Raw genomic sequence first — 26,794 nt, 5'->3', positions numbered from 1 at the left:
AGGAAAAGGTTACATGATGGAAATGCTTCGAACCCGCCGCGAGTGTTAAACTGCCAACCTAGCAAGAAAAGAAGTTATTAATAGGCCATTACCTGGTGTTGAACGGCTGAAGAAGAAAGAGGCGCTTCCCGCCTCCTGCTATGTACTTAATACACTGAAAGATGGAACAGAAGTGGCCCGGAGACCCTAAAATCAGCAGTTTATATACTCTCGCGGAAGTTTCTAGGCGTTAGGGGAATGAAAACACCCGCCCACAATGTTTTTATTGGATAGGACCCCGCAACAGATACAAGTTGGGGGAAGATACACCAGATTGGTCAGAAATTACTAAAAGAAATTCGGGATTGGATAAATCTAAAACAAGGGGAAAAAGAGGGGTATACAGCCAACTTAAACAATAACAGAAAGAAATTTAACAAGAAACAAACTTTTGAAATAAAAATTTCTCCAACAAAATAGTTCTTTGACTCCGCACTAGGGTGCGCTATTGTTGATCTTCAGTAGTGTCCTCTAGAAGAGAAAGTTCACACTTCTTACTTCAAGCGAAACAAAACACATCAAAAGTGACACAGTTCAAAAACTCAAAATTTTCCACGTGGTGACATCTTCTGAGAAGGTAGAGAATTAATAGAATAGATAAAGTTCAACCTTCCTCCAGAAGAGGAGTTTCAACTGGCGCAACTTTTAAATAAACGGTGTAGAGGTGTACCGCCCGGTACAGACCTCCCCCCCCAAAAGTTCCTCCAGGGGTGACACATGAAATCAGTTTGAAACAAAGTCCAAGTAATGATGTTGATACGAAGATAGATAGCAGAAGCATTTACAAGATTTCTTAATTCAGTTTCAAAATGTTGTTGTTGCAGGTGAATGAAAGTCTTTATGTTTGTAGAATTTGAATTTCTGAAGATAAACTTTTAATACTTAAAGGTGAAGAAAAATTTTGCAATGTCCACCAAATATTGTTGTTGAATTCCCAAGTGTAGTTATTGCTTATGGTGACTGTCCATGTAGTTGAGGTAGATTGAGTCGGATGGCCAGACCGGCCGTTGCAGCTTGCGTCCAACGGAGGCCGCTCGGACCCCTCAAGTACCCTGAGATACCGCTCGCCCGCACTATGAGGGGAGCAGAGGTGTTGAAGTACGCCGCGCCCGCGGTGAACAGATACAGGCTGCGGGCATGTAGCAGGTCGTGCGCCGCACATCAGCCTTGGCCAGGAGGAGAGCTCCGGCTCGCCGTTCACATGTCGTCCTCGCTGGAGAGGAGGGGGCCCATCCCCCTCCCCAGTCGCTGCCCGGTGCTGCGCGGCTGCGGGGGCGCTGAAACATTAAAGCTAGGCGGCAGAATTGTGTTGGACTATCATCTTCTTTGAGGGTACAGGCTTGTGGAGAGGTTGAGGGGCCAGCGGCGTGTAGATATCCATGGCATTTACTATAATGAAGCCACAGTGTAAGGTGGAGCAGGAGACGGGAGCGTGGTAATGGCCGTGGCTAGAACAGGATGGCAGTTTAACGGGTTGGGGCAGGTTTTACACAAGGCTTACATCTAAAACCAAAATATTACAGAAGGGGCAGAATGCCTTAAAAGTGAAACTCAAAAAAATATAACCTTCATATCCTTTCAAAATAATATGAAGCAAGTTAACACAGAAATTACACCGGTTTCACCTGGGACAGGTGAACTCTAAATATCCTCTCGGTGGCTGGATTACTTAGCAATAAGGTAACCGGCGTAAGAAAATCGAGAATGATACAAGGCCCATGAAATCTGGGGGCAAGCTTGCCCGCGGGAACAAAATTTTTGACCATAACCTGGTCACCTACCTTCAAAGTGGTGGGTCTCCGTCCACGATCATACCTTTCCCTAACCTTTTCATGAGACACTTTAAGATTGGCTTTAGCCTTCTTCCAAAGATCTTTAATGTTGTCCGGATCTATTGTCTCGGGCAGAATGTCATTCAGAGACCAGAGGTTAGAGAGCGGCGTGTTGGGAACGAACTTAAACATCAAAGAAGCTGGAGTAAATTTGTGTGATTCATGAACCGCCGAATTCAAAGCAAAAGCTAACCAATGCAGGGACGTGTCCCACCTAGAATGATCTTCATGATGATAGGCAATAAGTGCGGACCTGAGATTACGGTTAACCCGTTCAGCCAGAGATGGTTGAGGGTAATAAGCAGATGTAGTTACATGAGAGATGGACAAGTCAAAACAGAATTTACGAAACAGATTTGATGTAAAAGCTTTAGCATTATCAGATACAATGTATTGGCACGGACCAAAAGAAGCAAAAATAGAATTTAGGCAAGTAATGGTGGACTGAGCGGTAGCCAGCTTAGTCGGAAATAACCAAGAAAATCTAGTAAAGCCATCTACGCACACAAAGATGAACTTGTTAGCATTACCCTTTGACTGGGGGAAGGGTCCTACATAATCGATATACAGGCGTTCCATGGGGCGCGACGCTTGATGCGAAGACAAAAGGCCTACCTTGGTGGACATGGTGGGTTTACTAAGCAAACAAGATTTACAAGCTTTTACAAGTTCACGGATTTCACCGTCCATACCTTTCCAAATGAACATTTCACGAATTTTTTCACGGGTTTTAAAGATTCCAAGATGCCCCCCCAATGGGGTCTCATGATAGTATTTGAAGATCATAGGTACAAGAACCGCTGGAACAACAACTTTCATCAACTTATCATGCCTCGAAGGGCAACATAAAACACCATTCCTCAGAACATAAGGGACGACATGTTCCCCAGAAGAAAGGGTTTCCATTATCGGAGCCAGCGTAGGATCTTCACGTTGGTATTTCTCAATATCCCTAAAAAGCATGGGAGCATCTGTTAAGATGGCATTAACACCAGATAGTATGGACTCAGAAGGTGATGAACTGTCGACCGGTTCGTGGGTCTCTACGTCGTTATGAAACATACGGCTGAGTCCATCAGCAACAACATTTTCGGTACCTCTGATATGTCTAACATCAAACTGGAAGGCGGAAATACGAATAGCCCAGCGGGCTATACGACCAGTACGACGCGGCCTACCTAAGACCCAGCTTAAGGCTTGATTATCTGTCTCCAGGTCGAATTTAACGTGTTCCAGATAGAGACGGAACTTTTCTAAGGCAAATAAGACTGCCAAACCTTCGAGCTCATAGATGGAATACTTGGCTTCTTGAGCCGACAATGTCCTAGACGCATAGGCGATGGGTCGCCTCCCTAGTTCAGTCTCTTGAAGAAGGACTGCAGCTACAGCTGACGACGACGCATCCGTTTGGACGATGAATTTCTTCGAGAAATCAGGCATAGCAAGTACAGGGGCATTACAGAGAGCTAATTTAAGATCTTCGAAAGCGGCTTGTTGAGAAGGTCCCCACTCGAATTTGATGCCTTTCCTACGAAGAAGGTTTAAGGGCGCCGCTCTATTAGCGAAGTTAGGAATAAACTTCCTGAAGAAATTCACCATACCAATGAATCTAGCGATACCTTTGATGTCCTTAGGAGGTTTAAAATCACGGATGGCCTGTGTTCTAGAATGATCGACAGCTACCCCATCGGGTGACACAATATGCCCTAGGAATGACATAGAGGGCTTAGCAAAGGCAACCTTGGACAACTTGACAGTTAACCCAGCCTTACGAAGGCGATTCAGAACTTCTCGCAGATGATCTAGATGTTCTTCAAAAGTCTCGGAAAATACGACGACATCATCCAAGTAGTGATATAAGTACTCAAATTTGATGTCGGAAAAGACCCTATCTAGTAGCCTAGTGAGCACAGCTGCCCCCGTGGGGAGCCCGAAAGGCACGCGGTTGTATTCGTATAAGTTCCAGTCCGTGGCAAACGCTGTAAGATGTTTAGACTCTTCGGCAAGGGGAATTTGATTATAGGCCTGATTCAAGTCCAAGATGGTGAAGAACTTGGCCTTACGAAACCATGAAAAGCAAGAATGAAGGTCGGGAAGGGGCACAGATTGCAACACCACCTTCCGATTGAGAGCCCTGTAATCAATGACAGGCCTGAAGCCTCCTTGGGGTTTCGGGACTAGAAAAATCGGCGAAGAATACGCTGACTTAGAGGGCCTAATAATACCATCCTTCAACATCTGATCGATGATTTCTTTCAGAGCCTTCATTTTAGGTGGAGATAGCCTATACGGTGGAAAACGGACAGGAATCGAATCCGTGACCTCAATTTTGTATTCAATAAGGTCAGTAACACCAAGAGTATCAGAGAACACCTCGGGAAACGACTGACACAGTTTCCGAATACTATCAGCCTGCTCCTCAGGTAGATGTCTAAGGTCTAACAACATCTCATCCTGGGTAGGCGAAATAGATGAACATGATACAGAATTACACTTTAACAAGGGAATTCTACAATTGGACGCAAATTTGAATGTGCACGACCTACTCTGGAGATCGAGCACCAGACCAGTGTGAGAAATGAAGTCCGCTCCCAATATGATGGGGCAAGACAAGTGCTTAGCCACAAACAGTTTGATTTTCCATGTAAATTTAAAAATACGAATTTTGACCAGTACGGAACCTAGAATTTCTAATGGCGATGAATTAGCCGAAACATATTGAATAAGAGCTGAGACATGGTCAGGTAGTTTACAAACAGATTTCAATTTAGAATACCATTCAGCCGAAATAATCGAACAAACACTGCCTGAATCTAAAAGAGCTGTTATAGGCTCGTTATTTAACTCAATCTTAAGAAAAGGAACAGGTGCGGGGGTATCCGCCGCAATCCTAAGACATTCTTTAGGGCATTCAAAAGATGAATTTGAAGGCTGATTGTTCTCTGCATTTACAACCTGTTTACTAGGGGCTGAGTCTCGGGAAGATGGATTAGTCGACTCAACCGATGCCACTAGTCACTTTTTATTATTGGCATAGGTGGAATTGGCACCAGAAGTTGAGCAGGAGGGGGTGCTATTTGAGTTTGGGCAATTTTTGGCGATATGTGAGAAGGCCCCACACTTAAAACAGCCTTGTGATGAACCAGCTCCATTATTTGCCCTAGTAGACTTGATCAGAGGACACTTATTGCGCAGATGGTCAGGCGACCCGCAAGCATAACATTTACGAGGGGTGACTGATCGGCGAGGTGGAAGCCGAGTATTACTAAAAGAAGGCGGGGGTTCTTTTGCCACACGCAAGGAATCGGCATACCTAACTCCTTCCGCAGAGACGGCTAATGCTTCCAGTTCAGAGAAGGTTTGCGGGCACGCCGCGAAACACAAATATGACCTGTAGGGTGGTGAAATCCCTTCGATAATAGCTTGCACGATCTGATCCTCAGGGAAGTGGAGAGCAAACACCCTAGTATAAAACTTAATATCTTGGATGAAGTCTGCCAGGTTTTCATCCAAGCGCTGTACCCGATAATAGTATTTCTGAATAAGAGATGACCTCGCGCGGGCAGGAATAAAATTTGCAAGCAGATGTGCATGGAAATCTTCGATAGATGACTGTTCAGCTATGGCTCTTACTATTTTATCTGAGAGAACCCCAATAGCATAAGGATAGATAATTTGCAAAATTTGACATGGGGAAAGAGAAAACACAAGGGCATGATCCTGAAATTCCACTAGAAATCTTAAAAATGAAATTACGTCACTGGTGGTATTAACGGAAAACTTGGATATACCTCTGAGCAACATTGCCAATGGATGAGGCAAGCTGCTAAACCCGGGCGACATAGTAGGTAAAGGTTTCAATGGCAAGGAAGTTAATTCAGCACGTACATTGTTCAACGATGTGCGGCGTTCAGACTCGTTGTCCAATGGGGCAGAGATAGTTTGAGCAGCAACGGTTATCCTATTGCCTTCTCCCTTAGCAGGTTCTTCCTCACTACTTACATTCACTATGGTGGGCTGATCAGATCATTGACTCTATTTGAAAAGTGATATAATCTGCCTTGCACACGCTTAATTTGGTTAGGAGACGGATCATTTTCATCAAAAAAACTAACTACGGAAGCTAGCCCAGTAATATTCTCCGTGATCGTGGAAAGAGAGTCGTCAATTTCTTTCTCTCCCAAATTGGGGATGGAAATGGGCAAATCAAGGGACTCTCTAAGCTTGTTGGTGTCGATTGCAACCGTGCCTCCAGATTGCACATTTCTGATAGTTAACTCGTATATCAACTCCTCTTTGCGCAAGTAATTAAGGAGGAGAACATCGCGAGGGCCGGGCATGATGACAGAACAATTTTGAAAAACTCAAAAAATTCCAGCAACTGAGAAAATTGTTAGAGTTCGAATCAAAGCAATGTTTAGCCGTCAAAAGGGGCTAAATTGAGACCCATTCAACCACGCTCTGCTACCACTTGTTACGGAGATATCCGTGGTAGGTAGAGGTGAAAGAAGGTGCGGGTGTGAATGGGTTTCAAGCTACGAATTTAACGTGCAATGTAAAATTAATTTAAAATTTAACTAGGTTATATTTTCTTTTCAAAAACAAGAGATAACAATCATAACAGGTACAGAGTAGCAAAAAAGTAGGTACAATATTACTGGATTCGGGCTCAGTGCCCTTACTTCATAACTCTTGGGCAATCAGCCCCGCCTTACTCCAAAAAAAAATTTTGCCAAGGGGCAGAAAACCCCATTCATGCCCAGGAGCACTGGCTCCAAACATTACACATAAAGCCTGCACGAGGCATACAGAAACAAATTTCAAAGAGCGATCCGCTCTCAAAATTGTAAGCCTATCACAAGGCCACACCAAACTCTACCTTCAAGCTGTCCTTCTAAGGACGTATTCACAGGGGTAAAATACCCAACCTACGGAGGTCTATTACATGAAAAGAAGGTTGATTACATGACCTCTAAAATAACAATTTGAGAGGAGGCGATCTTGCACTCCTAATACACTTTGTTTTTAAAACCTAATCTGGCTCTGGGCCGCTAACGCAAGGGCTAATCCCATACTACAGAGGTGACTTAGAGAAGAACACTTTACATTACATAAACGAAGAATAGTTTGAGAAAATAAGTTCACCTCAAAACAAATGTGAGTGGGAGCTCGAGAGGGTTAGCACTCTCTATCCCAATATGTAGCTTTACAAGAAAAAGATGAAAAGAGTAATTACATTTTAGGAAAAGGTTACATGATGGAAATGCTTCGAACCCGCCGCGAGTGTTAAACTGCCAACCTAGCAAGAAAAGAAGTTATTAATAGGCCATTACCTGGTGTTGAACGGCTGAAGAAGAAAGAGGCGCTTCCCGCCTCCTGCTATGTACTTAATACACTGAAAGATGGAACAGAAGTGGCCCGGAGACCCTAAAATCAGCAGTTTATATACTCTCGCGGAAGTTTCTAGGCGTTAGGGGAATGAAAACACCCGCCCACAATGTTTTTATTGGATAGGACCCCGCAACAGATACAAGTTGGGGGAAGATACACCAGATTGGTCAGAAATTACTAAAAGAAATTCGGGATTGGATAAATCTAAAACAAGGGGAAAAAGAGGGGTATACAGCCAACTTAAACAATAACAGAAAGAAATTTAACAAGAAACAAACTTTTGAAATAAAAATTTCTCCAACAAAATAGTTCTTTGACTCCGCACTAGGGTGCGCTATTGTTGATCTTCAGTAGTGTCCTCTAGAAGAGAAAGTTCACACTTCTTACTTCAAGCGAAACAAAACACATCAAAAGTGACACAGTTCAAAAACTCAAAATTTTCCACGTGGTGACATCTTCTGAGAAGGTAGAGAATTAATAGAATAGATAAAGTTCAACCTTCCTCCAGAAGAGGAGTTTCAACTGGCGCAACTTTTAAATAAACGGTGTAGAGGTGTACCGCCCGGTACAGATTGATTGATTGATTGATTGATTGATTGATTGATTGATTGATTGATTGATTGATTGATTGATTGATTGTGTGTGTGCAAAATCATCATGGCTTAGGCATTCATGTATTTTCTGTTTGTAATGCACATTTTCACATACTTCATTAGAATCTTTAACCCATCTTGTCACTGAATCACTCATGGCATTCTCATCATAATTCTTACAAAATTGATGATTCTTAAGAAACAGGTAGCAGACTGTGCTTCATAGATAGTGTTTCACTTGATTGTAATTATATGATGACACAATCCGTGTCTTTCTAAACGCTAAACAAATTTGGCAGCATGTGCACAACTGTAACAGATTTTGCAAAGAGGTTATTTTCATTATTCTCTTTCCATATAATGGGCATAATATTACTTCTTAAAGCAGTATGTATTTTTCTTTATTTTTAGTTGACTGTTCCTCCTGGCTTCTGCCTCACAGTTACTGCTCTTCAGAAACAACTAGAACTGGTCCCTCAGCTTCAGGAGGCAATCAATGGGTTGGAGAAAGTTAGTTCAGGTCGAATCCAAGGTGATCTTCACGAGAAATGTGAAAGGTGAGATTTAAAATCAATCCAACAAATACTTCATTATTCTTATCATGCCTTTGCTAATAGAAAATCAGGAAAATGAAAGGTTTAGAAGAAAATCAAACTCCAAATCAAAGGCAACAAATGTATCTGTCTTCTTTCTGCTACTTGCTTTTTTGCGATTTTGTTGTTTGTTGCACCGACACAAACAGCTCTTATGGTGGAGAGGGTAAGGTCCAGGAAGGAAGTAACTACGTCATTCATTAAAGGATTTACCTAGTGTGAAAATGGAATACCATGAAAAACTATCTTTAAAGCTGCCGACAGTGGGGTTTGAGCCCACTATCACCCAAATGTAAGCTCACGTTACCCAAGCCACAAAGTCAACTCACTCGATGCCACCTGTTTAACGTCATACAGTCTCAGATAGGATTTTAGTGATACACTAGCTGGTGTACCTGTGCTTTGCTGGTATGCAGAATTCTAGATGAAATCGTGTACAAGATGTGAATAAGATTTTATTAAATTGTGTATAGGTAATTAAAATTAAATTTTAGGTGCTTTCCCCTAAACTACCCTTTTATGCAGCATGAGTAAAGCTATTTATAGCCTATACTATAGTGCCTTATTCCCCGACTTTATGTACCAATTTTCACTCAATTATCTTCAGCCATTTTCTCGTGATGCGAGTACATACGTACAGACAGAGATGATAGAAAATTAAAAAGTGCATTTTCTCATTACTATGGACATGACCAATACAAAAGCTGCCTCTGTGGACCAGTGGTAGAGTGTCAGCCTTTGGATCCCAAGGTAGCGGGTTCAAACCCAGCAGAGGTACTCGGATTTATGAAGGGCAGAAGAAAGTTCATTCGACACTCCATGTCGTACGATGTCGGCATGTAAAAGATCTCTGGCGACACATTTGGTGTTTACCCAACAAAATTCATTCAGTCTCAGCCACAGATGCCCAAGAGAGTTTCAGTTTACTCGGTCTGCCATCTAGTGGGCCTAGAGTAAAACGGAACATCGAAATTGACAAGCAGACGGCCAGATGGCGTCAAATTGAAATGTCTGCACATGGTAGCTGAGGACATACGATTTTTATTATTATTGATACAAAAATGCTCTTCTTTTTTAATTCTGAGCAATGTACAGACAAAACTCTTATTATATATATATATACATATATTGGTTGAGAAAGTGCTAGGACTGGAAAAGTAGAGACTGTGGCCTTAATTAAAGCACAGCCCCAACATTGGCTTGATGTGAAATTGGGGAAACCATCTTCAGAGCTGCCAACGGTGGAGTATAAACCCACTATCTCCTGAATGCAGGCATACAGCTACACAACCTATACCATGTGGCCAACTCTCTCAGTACTGGTATATCTATCTATATCTATTTATTTTTGTAACCGATGGTGGAGGAAAAAGATACATGACCAGAATTTATCAACTATTAAGCATCTAATCCAGTCTTAAATTATGTTGTTTATCATGGTTTTGTCTAATTATGATATCTAATGATGCATGGTCAAAATGTGTGTAACATTTGTACAGCTTAGTCAGTTTCATGATATCCACCTCCATAGTGTAAAGGCTTGCGCTGTTAGCTGCCATCCGTGCTGGATTCCTGGTACTTCCAGAAATTTAGCAGAAGGGCTAGTGTGTGGTAAAAAAGGAATGTACCTGAAAAGAGGACCTTGGGATCAGTACACAAATTTACGTTTCCAGTGGTTGCATCATATCTTCTTATGATAGAAGCACTTTTAATAAATTTTCAAAATTTGTACATTTATCAGATGGTGGAGTGTTTTAATGAAAGAGCCCTAAAGTAACCTTAAAATACTTCATTAAGTTTCTTATTCATAATCTGGTGTGAGGTAGTGTTGCAGACTGGAGCTACAGAGTGCTTACAAGTCTATGACGTCAATTCACATTAGAATCTTCATCCTTGACTTACGATGGAATACAGTAGAGCCTCGTTAATCCGAGTCTTGGGAATCTGAAGCTCCGTTAAACTTGTATTTGAACGGATCATCTGAGATAATTTTTGCATATTTAAGCAGAGTTTTTGGCAGCATTTCATTCCTTGCTGCATACCTTCTTGCCTTCACTTATTATCTTATGGTGCCTGCCCCCAGCTTAGATCCCGTGCATGCTTATTATTGCATTCTCCCCTTCTCACCAGTGTGCATCTGCTCTGTGCTACATTCCTAGTCAGTGCCATAGTAGTTGTGAGCAGTGCAGCATTATTCCATTGTTACATTAGGAGCATTAAAAGTAAGAGGAGTACCCAGGTGATGGAAAGTTTGTTCCATAAAAGTGAAATGGGAAGCATTGAAAATTCTGGATAAAGGAGAAAAAATTTAAAATCTTCCGGTTGAATACCGTTTTGGAGAAGTAATGGTTGGAGATTGGAGACAAAAAAAGAGATAACTTGGAAAAGTATTCTTCTAGTAAGTGTTCAGAAAACTCTTCTGATATAAAATGTTGTCTAGTCAACGGGCTAAAGGGATGTCCAATTTTAGGTCCAGTCAAACAAACAAAAAAGTTACTTTTTAGAAATGAGTTAAAGCAAGAACAACCAGGTGAGGTGGCCATGCGATTAGGGGTGCGCAGCTGTGAGCTTGCATCTGGGAGATAGTGGGTTCGAACCCCACTGTTGGCAGCCCTGAAAATGGTTTTCCATAGTTTCCCATTTTCACTCCAAGCAAATGCTGGGGGCTGTACTGTAATTAAGGCCATGGCCACTTCTTTCCCACTCCTAGACCTTTCCTATTCCATCTTCGCCATAAGACCTATCTGTATTACATGTTACAAATCTCATGTTATGGTCCGTATTGCAATGTACTTAAAGTCAAATAATAATATTATATCTAATATGTTAAGAACTATTTCTTAAATTTAAATAAAAAACTCTTATGTATTGGACAGGTGGAATTTATAATCTAGTATTATTATTATTTGACTTTTAGACCTATCTGTATTGGTGCAATGTACAACAAGTTTGAAAAGAAAAAAGGAAGTACAGGATAATGTTAGTGTGAGTGCTCCCGAGATGTAAAAACAGATACACAGTTAGATAACTTAAAATATGTGCAGAGAAACCTTCTGATGATTTTGAAGGTGCAAGCAAGTCCTGTTTAAAAAAACCTTGAATATCTTAAAAAAATAATTTCATTGCTGATCATTTATACAGTTGCAATGAAACAAGGTTCATTTTTAAGATATTACCTTCGAAGATACGTGGTCACAAGAAAAGCAATCTAAGAGTGACAGTTCTCACTACATCCAATCAATCTGGCTGCCATAAATTAAAGCTCGTTGTTATAGGAAAGTCCACTTACCTGAGAACTCTTAAAGACAACCCCCTTTGCATGGGGGACACAGGTGAAGAATACACCCATGGTATCCCCTGTCTGTTGTAAGAGGTGACAAAAACAGGCAACCAAGGGATGATGACATTAGGACCATGAGATTACTTGTGATTAGTACCATTACGTGCAGAACACTATGGGTCGATGTTACTTGCGACTAGTACCACTTTGTGAGGAAAACCATGGGTCTATGTTACTTGCGACTAGTACCACTTTGTGAGGAAAACCATGGGTCTATGTTACATAAGAACAGCACTATTATGTGAGGAACACTAGGGGGTCTTTGCACTGCTTGTGATAAGTATCATCGTGTACATTCCACTGGTCAGTTCCACTGTGGTCAGAATGGGTCTGCATTACTTATTAGTAGTACCACTTTATAAGAAACACTATGGGTCTACGTTGCCTGTGATTAGTACCACTATGTGATGAAAACCATGGATCTGCATTGCCTGAGAGTAGTACCATTATGTGAGGAACACCATGGGTTTGTATTGCCTGTGCACATTACCATAATGTGTGATACACTGTGGGTCTACATTGCCCTTGATTAGTACCACTGTGTGAGCAACACCATGAGTATATGTAGCCTGTGATTAGTTCCATTAAGTGAGGAACACCACAGGGATATTGGTGCCCATGATTAGTCCCACTATGTGAGGAACACCACGGGTCTACATTGCTTGTGAGTACCCTTATGTGCGAAACACCATAGGTTTGTGTTACCTGTGATTGGTGCCGTTGTGTGTGACATACCATGAGTCTACATTACTTGTGATTAGTACCACTATAGGAGGAACACAATGGTTCTGCTTTACCAGTGATTAGTACCATTATGAGGGGCCGGTGACCTGGATTTTGGACTCCTTTAGATAAGTTTCATCCCACAGATTGCTTTTGTTTCACAATAATTTTTTCACGTCATTTGTTTTAGATTCTAGTCAGTGCATGTATTTTCAATTTTTAATTTTCCATTTTGTTCACCTCGTTCCATTAGGGGCTGATGCCCTAGCTGATAGGCCCCTTTAAACAACAAACATCATCTTCGTGTGTATCTATTAGACCGTAATACTGATAATAATTTGTCTAAGCATTTAGCTTCGTTGGTAATCTTTGAGTACAGTAGTTCTTGCAAATTTCATTTCTGTTGTGCTTAGTAGTGACATACGGTACGGTACCGGTATTGTATTTAGGATACGTCTAAAAGTAGTTTAAAATTTACTGTAGTGTACTGTACAGTAGTATATGAGTAATATCCTATTAGAATTTAGTGTGCTTATTTTATTATTGTAAAATATTTGTGTAGTAATGGTGTAGTAGAGGTATTCGTAGAAACTCTTACTTAAATATTGTTGTAATTAGGATAGGCTTAATTGCAGTTTGGAATTGTGTAGTTCTTGTGTATTACTTTCGATATTCAGTAATTAACAGCAGTTTTTATCCTGTTAGGGGTTGTAGGATAATTAAAAAATAGAGCACGACTAAGTAGTATTGTAGTGTAGTCGTATATTAATTACCTTATTGTTGTGTACTATCCCAGACAATATATCCCTCCGTTCTTTTTTTTTTCTTTCTTTTTTGCAAATAAGTTATTTTATTTTTTAATTTAAATTTTTTTCCCCCCGTAAAGAATGGCTAAGGAGCGAGAGTGTACTTATTGTGGGTGTGGTGAGGCATTGAGGGGTATGAGGGAGGAGTTGGAAAGTTTGAGGGAGATAATTAGGATTCTCACAGAAGACAGGAAGGAAGATAGGACTTCCTCAAACAATATACAGGTTACAGTAGGTGTACAAGAGGGAGGGGAAGGAAAGGGAGGAGTTGTAGAAGACAGGTGGTCTAATGTTCTAAGGGGAAGGAGATTGCAGGCTAAGGGCTCTATTCAGGATCAGAATTCAGGACAGGTGTCTGTGCGAAATCGGTACGAGTCACTCCAGGTAGAACAACAGAGGGAAGATGAGGGACAGGGAACTGTTGCTGAGATGCGTGGAAGTAGGAGGAAGGGAAAAGGTAGGAAAGGGAAATGTAGAGTAGAGGATAGGAAAAGACAGGTGGAACAGGGTCATGGGAAAGAGAAAAGGGAGGAGGAAGTAGCTTCTGCAGCTATCAGGAAAGATAGGGCTGACCAGGAGGGGAGGGGATCAAATGAGGTGGGTAGGGTTGAGGCTCTGGTCATGGGGGATTCCATGTTTGACACGTGGGGAAAGTGTGTGGAGGAAAGGGAACCAGGGTAGAATGTTATCCAGGAATTAGGTTGAGGCAGATGTTGAGGAAAGTAGAAGAGAGGGAGGAGGGGAAGGAGAAGGTGGTAGTGTTTCACGTTGGTACCAACAACGTAAGGCAAGCTGATATAAGTACCAACATAGTTGGAGATGTGTGGGATCTGGTAAATGCAGCACGGGTGAAGTTTAAGAAAGCGGAGATTGTTATTAGTGGAATACTGTGTAGGAGGGATACTGACTGGAGGGTGATTGGGGATTTAAATGAGACTATGGAGTGGGTATGTGGGAAACTGGGAGTGAAATTTCTAGATCCTAATGGGTGGGTAGGAGATAGGGATCTGCGCTCGGATGGCCTTCATTTAAACCGCAGTGGTACGTATAAGTTAGGAAATTTGTTTGGAAGGGTAATAGGGAGGTACATTCAGGGAAACGGGATGGCCTAGGGAGCGGTGATAAGGGAACAGGGAACTGGAAATCAAGTAGGGATGACACAAAATTGTTAGTGTTGAACTGTAGAAGTATTGTAAAGAAAGGAATAGAATTAATTTAATAGATATATATTTACCAGATATTGTAATAGGAGTTGAATCATGGCTGAGAAATGATATAATGGATGCAGAAATTTTCTCATGGCACTGGAGAGTGTATCGTAGAGATAGGATAGGAATGGTGGGAGGGGGAGTGTTCATTCTGGTGAAAGAAGAATTTATAAGCTACGAAAAAGTTAAAGATGAGACACATGAAATTCTAGGTGTAAGGCTCATTTCTAAAGATAATAGGCAACTTGATATATTTGGAGTCTACAGATCGGGAAAGGGTAGCACTGATGCAGATTCAGAATTATTTGATAGGATAATCAGCTATGTGGGAAACGACATGGAAAGAAATGTGATTGTAGCGGGAGATCTCAATTTGCCAGGTGTAAATTGGGAAGGAAATGCGAACGACAGGAAGCATGACCAACAAATGGCAAATAAGTTAATATGGGAAGGACAGCTGATTCAGAAAGTGATGGAACCAACCAGAAGGAAAAATATCCTGGATGTCGTGCTGATCAAACCAGATGAGCTCTATAGGGAAACTGAAGTAATAGATGGTATTAGTGATCATGAAGCTGTTTTTGTGGTAGTTAAAAATAAATGTGATAGAAAGGAAGGTCTTAAAAGTAGGACTGTTAGGCAGTACCATATGGCTGATAAAGCAGGCATGAGGCAGTTTCTAAAAAGTAACTATGATCGGTGGAAAACGGTAAATAAAAATGTAAACAGACTCTGGGATGGGTTTAAAGAAATTGTTGAGGAATGCAAAAACAGGTTTGTACCTTTAAGGGTGGTAAGGAATGGTAAGGACCCACCTTATTATAATAGAGAAATAAAGGGACTAAGAAGGAGGTGCAGACTGGAAAGAAATAGAGTTAGAAATGGCTGGAGAAGTAAGGAGAAATTGAAGGAACTTACTAGAAAATAGAATCTAGCAAAGAAGGCAGGTAAGGATAACATGATGGCAAGCATAATTGGCAGTCATACAAATTTTAGTGAAAAATGGAAGGGTATGTATAGGTATTTTAAGGCAGAAACAGGTTCCAAGAAGGACATTCCAGGAATAATTAATGAACAAGGGGAGTGTGTATGTGAGGATCTTCAAAAGGCAGAAGTATTCAGTCAGCAGTATGTAAAGATTGTTGGTTACAAGGATAATGTCGAGATAGAGGAGGAGACTAAGGCCAAAGAAGTAATAAAATTTACATATGATAACAATGACATTTACAATAAGATACCTAAGTTGAAAACTAGAAAAGCGGCTGGAATTGATCAGATTTCTGGGGATATACTAAAGACAATGGGTTGGGATATAGTACCATATCTGAAGTACTTATTTGATTATTGTTTGGTCGAAGGAGCTATACCAGATGAATGGAGAGTTGCTATAGTAGCCCCTGTGTATAAAGGAAAGGGTGATATACATAAAGCTGAAAATTACAGGCCAGTAAGTTTGACATGCATTGTATGTAAGCTTTGGGAAGGCATTCTTTCTGATTACATTAGACATGTTTGTGAAATTAATAACTGGCTTGATAGAAGGCAATTCGGTTTTAGGAAAGGTTATTCCACTGAAGCTCAACTTGTAGGATTCCAGCAAGATATAGCAGATATCTTGGATTCTGGAGGTCAAATGGACTGTATCGCGATTGACCTGTCTAAAGCATTTGATAGGGTAGATCATGAGAAACTGCAGGCAAAAATGAGTGCAATTGGACTAGACAAAAGAGTGACTGAATGGGTTGCTATATTTCAAAAAAATAGATCTCAGAGAGTTAGAGTAGGTGAAGCTTTGTCTGACCCTGTAATAGTTGAGAGGGGAGTTCCTCAGGGCAGTGTTATCGGACCTTTATGTTTTCTTATATATATAAATGATATGAGTAAAGGAGTGGAATCGGAGGTAAGGCTTTTTGCGGATGATGTTATTCTCTATAGAGTGATAAATAAGTTACAAGATTGTGAGCAACTGCTACGTGACCTCGAAAATATAGTGAGATGGACAGCAGGCAATGGTATGTTGATAAACGGGCCTAAAAGTCAGGTTGTGAGTTTCACAAATAGGAAAAGTCCTCTCAGTTTTAATTACTGCATTGATGGGGTAAAAGTTCCTTTTGGGGATCATTGTAAGTATCTAGGTGTTAATATAAGGAAAGATCTTCACTGGGGTAATCACATAAATGGGATTGTAAATAAAGGGTACCGATCTCTGCACATGGTTATGAGGGTATTTAGGGGTTGTAGTAAGGAGGTAAAGGAGAGTGCATATAAGTCCCTGGTAAGACCCCAACTAGAGTATGGTTCCAGTGTATGGGACCCTCACCAGGATTACCTGATTCAAGAACTGGAAAAAATCCAAAGAAAAGCAGCTCGATTTGTTCTGAGTGATTTCCGACAAAAGAGTAGCGTTACAGAAATGTTGCAATGTTTGGGTTGGGAAGAATTGAGAGAAAGAAGAAGAGCTGCTCGACTAAGTGGTATGTTCCGAGCTGTCAGCGGAGAGATGGCGTGGAATGACATTAGTAGACGAATAAGTTTGAATGGCGTTTATAAAAGTAGGAAAGATCACAATATGAAGATAATTTTGGAATTCAAGAGGACAAACTGGGGCAAATATTCATTTATAGGAAGGGGAGTTAGGGATTGGAATAACTTACCAAGGGAGATGTTCAAGAAATTTCCAATTTCTTTGAAATCATTTCAGAAAAGGCTAGGAAAGCAACAGATAGGGAATCTGCCACCTGGGCGACTGCCCTAAATGCAGATCAGTATTGATTGATTGATCATCTTAAAGACTTTTCACTGGCAGTATTGCATGGATGGATAAGCAAATATTTAAGAAGGGGAGTTTTGAAGAATATTCCTCTGGGGGGGAAAAAAAATATCTGAGAACGAATGGTTTGTCTTGCAAAGCAGTTCTATTGATGGACAATGCAGATGAAAAGAAACTGATTTTTGATGGAATTCTATGCTATATTTCTGCCCCCAAATGTCACAAGTTTTATACAACCAATGGATCTAGGCATTTTAGAATGTGTACAGAAAAGGCATTGGCAACAGAACATGACAGAAGCATCACAAAGAGATAAGCATGAGGAATGTAGTGTATTGGTTAGCAGAATCATTGGATGAAAGGGAGCCGGAGACAATTTCAAAATCATGGAAGAAGATTTTAGGGAGTTCTGTGTCTGATGATAGTAACGACAATAACACACCAAGCTTATCAAATCTTATTTCACAGCTTCCAGCATATTATGAAGATACTAATGAATTTAAATTTACCAGTTCAAACATACAGATGCAGAAATTAAATAAAATTAAATTAATCTCACTTCATGCAAAGTTAATTTATGGGATATCATACCAATATATCACCAGTCTGATTTCAGATATGTTAAAGATTCCTACAAACAATGTACTATTATTTAAAATTTGACTATTAGAACGTATCTCCTTTAATGTACCCATGATTATATTTCAGTTTATGTTTCATAGCCATATCAACAGCTGATGTTTCACCAATTTGTGCTCTGATATGTTTTGAGTATGTTACCATGTTTACAGTTGGCCAACAATAATAATTCAGATTGTGAATATAACATCATATTATGTGCTTTTCCATTTTGGCTCTAGATTAAGTTTAATGGCCGATGATGACCCAACTGTTGGGTTGAAACTAGTCCCATTTTCACATAAATGTATATAATACAGTAGTTTGTATAACAATTTGGTATTGACTAGGTGGATGACATACGTTAATATATTCACTTCTATATTCAATACTTATAATCACTTTGATATTGTAGGTACTTTTGTAATATTAGTGATTACTCACTGTTACAGAACAGTTGCCTTATTTGAGAGTACACCAGTTTGTGACATAATTAAAACAGAAGTACTCAAAGCTCTTCAGGCGCTTGGATCAACAGGACCTATTGCTGTCCGATCATCTGGTGTTGGAGAAGACTCAGAAGATCTTTCTGCTGCTGGACAGAATGCTACATTCCTTGGACTCCAAGGAGAAGCAGCCATTCTAGAAGCCATCCAGAAATGTTGGGGTTCCCTCTTTACCTACCAGTCTGTTGAGTACAGAAGGTATGTAAAGTTAACTTGTAATCCATTGTAATATAATTAAATATATAAGCCTAGAATGTGTAAATTATTAAAAAAATCCCCTTTAGTTGAGCTTTCAGACAATTTCAGTATTGAATGTACTACATTATTCCCATAGTCACATAGTAAATTCAAACCACCTGTTAATGCAAATTCATGTCTATAAACAGAGTTGTCAGTGTGGCTGCACAAAAAACCATCATCTGTTCCCATGCATATCTCTGATACCATGTACAGGATCTCTCTTATATACTCAGACCGAACGCATGGTGTTTGTACCCTAAGCTATGGGAACTGCCTCAGCCGAATTTATGTCACACGTGGCCGCCCTGCTTTAAGCGCGTAAACAATCTTATATGAAATCTTACCTTCTAAAATATACTGGAAGTGTCGTCCTTCCTAGGTTACTATAATTGAAATTAATAGCGGTCCTCCTATTCAATACATGGACATTTATTAATGTGAATCAATCACATGCTGTTCACATGAGGTACTAGTTTCGGCACTAAACTTGTGCCATCATCAGCCAATGAGTCAAATCAGGCAAACACAATAACTAAAAACAACTTTAAAACACACTGTAACACCTGCACAGATGCATATTAAATAAAATATGGTACATGATGATACTGCACTTCAGTATAAAATCGTTTTAAAATGACAATGACTCCATTGTTTTGTACATATGGTGGTTTGTCCAGCTTGCATATGTCTTTAGTTCTTTGATCTTGTTGAAATTACACTGCAGAGTTTAAAGTCATATGAAGTTAACACTTTGTTTGATCTGTGGTTTGGTTCCAAAAATAAATGTGCATATGATGGACTTGGTTAGACCCAAAGAATTAATTCTCACTTCAATATTTTTTTGGAACTTTGAGCAGCCTGTTTGATCGGCGGACGGAGCTGAGTCCAGGAGTCATCGTCATTTTAAAAAGATTTTATACTGAAGTGCAATATCATCATGTACCATATTTTATTTAATATGCATCTATGCAGGTGTTACACTGTGTTTTAGAGTTGTTTTTAGTTATTGTGTTTGCCTGAATTGACTCGTTGGCTGATGATGGCACAAGTTTAGTGCCGAGTACCTCATGTGAACGACATGTGATTGATTCACATTAAAAAATGTCCCTGTATTGAATAGGAAATCTTACCTTATAATTTCAATTATTGTAATCCCACTTCAATACAGATCATGAAATTTCTAAATATCAACTTCCTAGGTTATACAGGCATTGTATTTGGTATCCACATTCTGGCTGACATGAGTGAGATCTGCCACTATAATATTTCTGATTTCATTCGCATTGTTTTCTTTCAGTTCCTCCAATGTGTGAGAATTTGTTCGATACATTTTCTTTTCCAGTTTACCCCACTAGTAAAAATCACACACTGTTGAGCGAGGGGGAAGTAGACCAGCATTGATCACTCTGTCTGTAAACTCTTCCAAGATTGTAAGAAGGGAATCTTTTGCTGTATGAGCAGGGGCTGAATCTTGTTGAAACCACCCACACAATTTTTCTTCTTCTGTTAGCTGATGAAGAACAGTGTCAAAATATCATCTTGGTACCTCTCTACATTTACTTTCGTCTTGAAAAAAGTAGGCCCAATTATTTGTCTTGCACATACACCACACCAAACACCAATCTTCCTATCATAATGCGGGACTTCATAAACATCATTAGGATTTTCTGCACACCAATAGCGAGAGTTATGACTGTTCACACGACCATTAAGTTGAAATCAGGGTGTTGCTATGATACGATGACTGTCTCACCACGTTAACAGCTGACATTCAGACTGGCGACTCATACTTGCCAGGTCAAACACGTGGAGGCTGATTGCAAGATCAAGAACTATGTGCCCGCCGCCCATACAGCAGCTGCAGCATCCCAGAGTACAAACACTGTGCGTTTGGTCTGGGTTTATAAGAGAGACCCTGTGTATTGTATTTAATGATGACGTTAGTCATCATCACCGTCATCGTCATCATTATCATCTTCATCATCCTGAACAGTTTCCAGCCTTTGAACAGGACTGTTGTTGATTCTGGGGCAAAATGTTATGACTGGATGTTCTTGCTGCCGCCAACCCTCCATGGGATCTAAAAGGCCGCTCCTAACCTGAAGAACAGATGCCCTTGTAGTTGCCCCTAATCTGGCATACAGATGCTACCTGATGGGTTTCACAGGCATTTTCTTCTCTGAGGGACCATCACCCTCCCAAGAGGGCTCCTTCACCTGAATCCTGCTTGCTTGATGATGATGCTTGTTGTTTTAAGGGGCCTAACATCGAAGGTCATCGGCCCAACACCTGAATCCATTGGCACTCTCAGGTTGTCAGGTTATTTCCCTCCACCCAACACTCGGTGTTAAGTTGCTGGCTGTATGGTCTACTCCGTTACAATAGCAGGGTCACCTGGCCAAACTAGAGAACGTGTTAGTTAGTATATCCCTAAATACTTCAGGCATTTACGAACAGATGGGAAGAATATCCAGTCATAACATTTTGCCCCAGAATCAACAACAGTCCTGTTCAAAGGCTGGAAACTGTTCAGGATGATGAAGATGATAATGATGACGATGACGGTGATGATGACTAACGTCATCATTAAATACAATACACAGGGTCTCTCTTATAAACCCAGACCAAACGCACAGTGTTTGTACTCTTTGGAGAAGTGTGTAGGCCTAATGAGTTGTAATGTCTGTCAATTACTCATTTGGATACAGCAGCAGTTCATATTGGATATTAAAAAATCACAGAAAAATGCAATTTTAAATCTCACATAAAAACAGAGGTTAAGCAGAAACATTCAGGCTTGTGAAATAAAGTGGACAGCATTGCTTCACTTTGTGAGAAAGTGATTAGTTACATTCTGTTTTGTTTTGTGAAAAATGTTTCTGTATTTTCTTGAAATATTAACAGGCATTACAGATTAAATTTTCCTTTGTAAAGTTAACAGGCATTTACGAACAGATGGGAAGTCCACTCTTGCCAGTAGTGGCATTTTGAGAAGGAGGCTATTGTTTCAGTGCCCGTCAAACCTATGAGCAACATTTTCACACCATTCATAACAGGGACTGGCTGCATAAGGATTTGTCATTACTAGCATCGCTCATACCTCAGTCACCTTCATATTGTCAAAGCCAAGGATAAGACAGAGACAGATCTATGAAAGTAAAAAAATTGCTCTAGCCTATACCAGAAGACATAGTGCACTGTAAACACTAGGTCCTGCCAGCAAAGGCATAAAAGCCAATATGGAAAGAAGAAATTAGAAATTATGACAATTTGCTTCTGTTAGAAACTATTACCACTCCCTTCTTATGAAGAGAATTATTTTCATAGTTTGCCTTCAGATCCCAAGATTGTACATTCAAAACCAACAAAGGAAGTTGGTTTTTTGAAGGGTATAAAAAAGTCCATTTGCCACTTCACATCATATCATGTTGGCATTCAAAAGGTCACTGTTTATATATTTAGTATTTAACCCCCCCCCCCCAAATGAATTAAAATAAAGCCATAGATTGTTCAACAAAGGTCTGGTTTCTCCACCATCAGGTAAAGTGAAATATGAAAATTGACGTGCATGCAGCCTAAATGGCATCAAATTAAAATACATGGACACAGTAGCTAAAGCCTTATGATTATTAATTTTTTCACAACATTGTGCCCAACTAAAGAGCACAATTGAACTTATTTGGCAGATTTATTATTATTATTATTATTATTATTATTATTATTATTATTATTATTATTATTATTATTATTATTATTATTATTATTATAGTGATTGATGATGATGATGCTTGTTGTTTAAGGGGCCTAACATCGAAGGTCATCGGCCCCTAATGGAACGAAATGAATGACATGAGGCATGAAGTTAAAATTTTAAAAAGTATCCACTGACTAGAGTTAAAAAAGAATGGTGATGAAGAAAATGAGGGTGAGATTAAAACAGTCAGTGGATCTAATACGCAATGCCTTATGTTCTATTAAAATAAGAGAAAGTACAGGAAATCGAAGGAATAAGGCCTTGCCCAGTAGTACAGATATTAACACATAATTTACGTTAGAGGTTAAAATAACACATTAAAATGCGCAACACAAACTAAAATGAAGTCAATGAGATAAAAGCGCAACTGACATAAACAACACTAGGACAAAGGACATCATCACACACGATAAAACAGACCGCTATCCCTCATAAAGCGGATGACGAGGTCTGCTGACTGCTCGTCATCGCGCAAGATAAGGGAGATTGTACTCGGAAGGTTACGACTACGGCGCAGATCGACCAGGTCCACACACTCCGTAAGGATGTGTACCACGGTAAGATGGTCGCCGCAGGTACACACCGGAGGGGGTTCTCCTTTCAGTAGATGGGAGTGCGTCAAGATACCGTGGCCGACCCGAAGGCGACATAATACCACGGCTTCCCTCCGCGATTCCCGAAGGGAAGTCCTCCATACCTTCGTTGTTCCTTTTATCGCTCTCAGCTTATTGGGAAGTGGGATGGCCTGCCACTCCATCTCCCAATGAGACATAACCAGATGTCTCAGCTGAGAGCGAATATCACTTGCTGGAACCTTGAAAGGCAACGGGGGCAGTGTAACTGCCTCCTTGGCAGACTGGTCTGCTAACTCGTTTCCCTCTATGCCCATGTGGCTGGGGAGCCACACAAACGTAATTCTGGTGCCGGCATCCGAACATCCGGCCAGCAGGTCCTCGATCCGCTGCACCAGAGGGTGCCGAGGGAAATAGGTATCAATAGACTGGAGCGAGCTCAAGGAGTCAGTACACACGAGAAAGTGTCGGCGTTCATTGTACAGTGAGTACCGCAGAGCTCCACAGATAGCATAAAGCTCCGCTGTGTACACACTACAAGTTTCCGGGAGAGCAAAAAGAAACCGATCATTTCCGACAATGAACGCACAGCCCACCTTCGTATCTGTCCTTGAACCATCCGTGTAAACGACGACTGAACCTGGATAGCGGCCAAGAACGGACAGGTAGATCCTCCGATAAATCGAAGGGTCCGTGTCTCCTTTCGGGCCAGTGTGCAAATCCAGGATGATTTCAGGTCGTCGTACAACTCACGGAGGTACCCCACTTGGTTGTCTGACAAGGCAAGGAATCGAAGGTACGTCAAACAATTCATAACTGCTATCCAAGCGTATCCCAACCGGCCGCGTCGCATGAGGATGAGCAGCGTACAACAAACGGTTGCCATTGTTGAACACGCAGGGATAGCTCGGATGAAGTGGCATCTGTCGCAAATTTGCAGCATAGGTAAGAAGCATTTGCTGGCGCCTTAGATGTAAAGGCGGCACACCAGACTCAGCGAGCAGGCTAGCGATGGGGCTAGTACGAAAAGCTCCCGTCGCCAAACTAACCCCGCTGTGGTGGATACTGTTCAGCTTCGCAAGAACGCTTGGTCTTGCGGAGCCATATGCTGCACTGCCATAGTCTAACCGGGATTAAATGTGTGCCCGATAGAATCGCAGGAGCACCACACAGTCAGCTCCCCAATTAGTGCTGCTAAGAAACATCAAGAGGTTAAGCCTCTTGGTGCATTGCACTTTTAGCTCCCGCACGTGTGGCTCCCACGATAATTTACTGTCAAAAAGGAGCCCAAGAAATCGGTAGGTGTCAACAACTGGAGGAACAACAGTTCCTAGATAAAGCTCAGGATGAGGGTGAAGAGTATGTTGACGACAAAAGTGGACAACGGAGGTCTTTGCGGCAGAAAACCGAAAGCCATGTTCTAAGGTTCACTTCTCCACCCTCCTAATAGCTTGCTGTAATTGTCGCTCTGCGACTGCCATACTGCACGACCTATAGTGCAGAGCAAAATCGTCCACATATAGCGACGGTATTACTGCTGGACCAGCAGCAGCGACAATACCGTTTATGGCAATCGCGAACAGAGTGACACTAAGGACCGATCCCTGTGGGATTCCATTTTCCTGAACGTGATATTGCGAATATGTCCTCCCTACTCGGACACGGAATAGACGGAGGGACAAAAAATTCGCAATAAATATCGGCAAGTTACCTCGGAATCTCCATTGATGCAGGACTGAAAGGATACCATATCGCCATGTGGTGTCGTACGCCTTCTCTAAATCAAAGAAAACAGCTACCAAGTGCTGTTTACGGAGAAACGCATCCTGGATAGAGCTCTCCAGGTGGACCAAGTGGTCAGTGGTGGATCAAGCGGCTCAAAAACCACACTGGTATTCGGATAAGAGTCCTTGTTTCTCCAGACACCACACGAGTCGGCGATTTACCATCCTCTCAAATAGCTTACACAGGCAGTTGGTAAGACAAATCGGCCTGTAACTTCCTGCATACTTAGGATCTTTGTCAGGCTTGAGGACAGTAATGACTATGTCCTCTCGCCACTGAGACGGAAAATCACCCTCCATCAGATACGGTTGAACACACGAAGGGTATAAAAAAGTCCATTTGCCACTTCACATCATATCATGTTGGCATCCAAAAGGTCACTGCTTATATATTTAGTATTTAACCACAAGTACTCATTCAATTATACTGATTTGCGTTGTATATTTCTATATATACGTACTTAACTTCCCGCAACCAAGACAAATACTGGACCTTCAGGATATTCTCCATTCTACTTTGGCGTTCGAGACCGCAGCGCATGACCTTGAATGTGCCGCGCTGATCACCGGGAGCTGGCGGTTTGCTTCTACAAATCTATTCGTCTGCGACTTCAAGTTATTTATGATCTTCATATATTATTTGATAGTGTTGTGACTTTGTGCCTGACAGAGTGTGGAAACTGACCCATTTGACCGTTCTCCAATATTCATAAACATTGTGAGACTTCGCCTGTCATTGCGTGTGCCGTACTACCATTCTTAATATTACGTACTGTTTTCTTTTAAGTGACTCACAACTTCTACCCCCATCGTTAATTTATGTTTCATCTTATACCGATCCAGAGTTCACTTAATCTTTTTCTTTTTCTTTTTCATATGCATTGTTTTACATGTTTTTACGGCTGACGATGACCTGGACTAGGGTCGAAACCGGTCCCGTTTATAGTTACTATTAAATAAGAATGTAATCACTACATTTCTTTCTTTTATGTATTGAATAGGTTGAACCTCTTTTTCAATTATTTAATTTTTAACGGAGATAGAGTAGACTATCATCACTAAGGTGTTTCAACATCTGGTTGTGGATGTTGTCCGGTCCAGGAGACGTGTCCTTGCAAAGCGCTAGGGCGCTGCGGACTTCCCACTCCGTAAAGGGCACCTTGTAGTCCTCTGAAGCTTGAGAGGCAAAACTAAGGTGATGACGTTCTGCCTCTCGCTTCACAGTGAGGAAATCAGGATGGTAATTCCCGGAGCCAGATACATCCGCAAAATGACTGGCTAGATGGTCAGCAATCAGGAGGGATTCAGTGACAATATTGCCTGCAATGGAAATTCCTGGTACAGAAGATGATCCATGGATACCCGAAATACGTCGAAGCTTAGTCCACACTTGAAATGATGGAGTATGTAACGTCATAGACGACACATATCTCTCCCATGAAGCCTTCTTACTTTGACGAATAAGAACTCACGCCTTAGCGCGGAGTTTCTTGAATGTTATCAAGTTGGCCGCAGTAGGCTGTCGACGGTAACATTTGTGAGTGCGACGGCGTTCTTTGATAGCTGCTGCTATTTCTTCGTTCCACCAAAGAACGAGCTTTCGGCGAGGAGTCCCCGAGTAGAACGGAATGGACTCCGCAGCAGCAGCAAGAATAACTCGGGTGATATAAGTTATTTCCTCGCCAACGGTCTGCCTGATATCATCGTTAAAGGCAGCTAACGATGAGTACTTTGGCCAATCAGCATGTTTCAAAATCCATCGAGGGGGAGCTTCGACGGATTTTTGGTTCATCAAAGTAAGAATGATGGGAAAATGGTCACTGTCACAGAGATAGACTTACGTCTATGCGAGAATATGTGCCGTAACGCACACTAAAGTGAGTTGGTTCCCCCATGTTCAAAATACATAAATCCAGCTCTGTTACTAATGTTTCCAGCTCTCTCCCCCTGGGGCAAGGCATCTCAGAGCCCCAGATGGGGTGATGGGCGTTAAAATCGCCCAACAAGAGGAAGGGAGCTGGAAGC

The 26,794-nt window shown here is 41.1% G+C and overlaps 1 protein-coding gene across 2 annotated transcripts in view; it reads left to right on the top strand.

Annotated features, from left to right (window-relative positions):
* Window positions 1-26,794, top strand: part of LOC136871678 (rifampicin phosphotransferase) — a 210,305-nt gene that overhangs the window by 97,706 nt on the left and 85,805 nt on the right. For both annotated transcript variants that reach the window (XM_067145175.2, XM_067145176.2), the window contains exons 12-13: window positions 8,267-8,412; window positions 18,366-18,617. In XM_067145175.2, the coding sequence (XP_067001276.2) occupies window positions 8,267-8,412; window positions 18,366-18,617 (398 nt within the window). The remainder of the gene's footprint in view (window positions 1-8,266; window positions 8,413-18,365; window positions 18,618-26,794) is intronic.

Source organism: Anabrus simplex, chromosome 4 (genome assembly GCF_040414725.1).
Source record: "Anabrus simplex isolate iqAnaSimp1 chromosome 4, ASM4041472v1, whole genome shotgun sequence".
Classification (NCBI taxonomy): Eukaryota; Metazoa; Arthropoda; class Insecta; order Orthoptera; family Tettigoniidae; genus Anabrus; species Anabrus simplex.
Note: the sequence above shows the minus strand (reverse complement) of the source record. Positions and strands in the feature narration are given on the sequence as shown.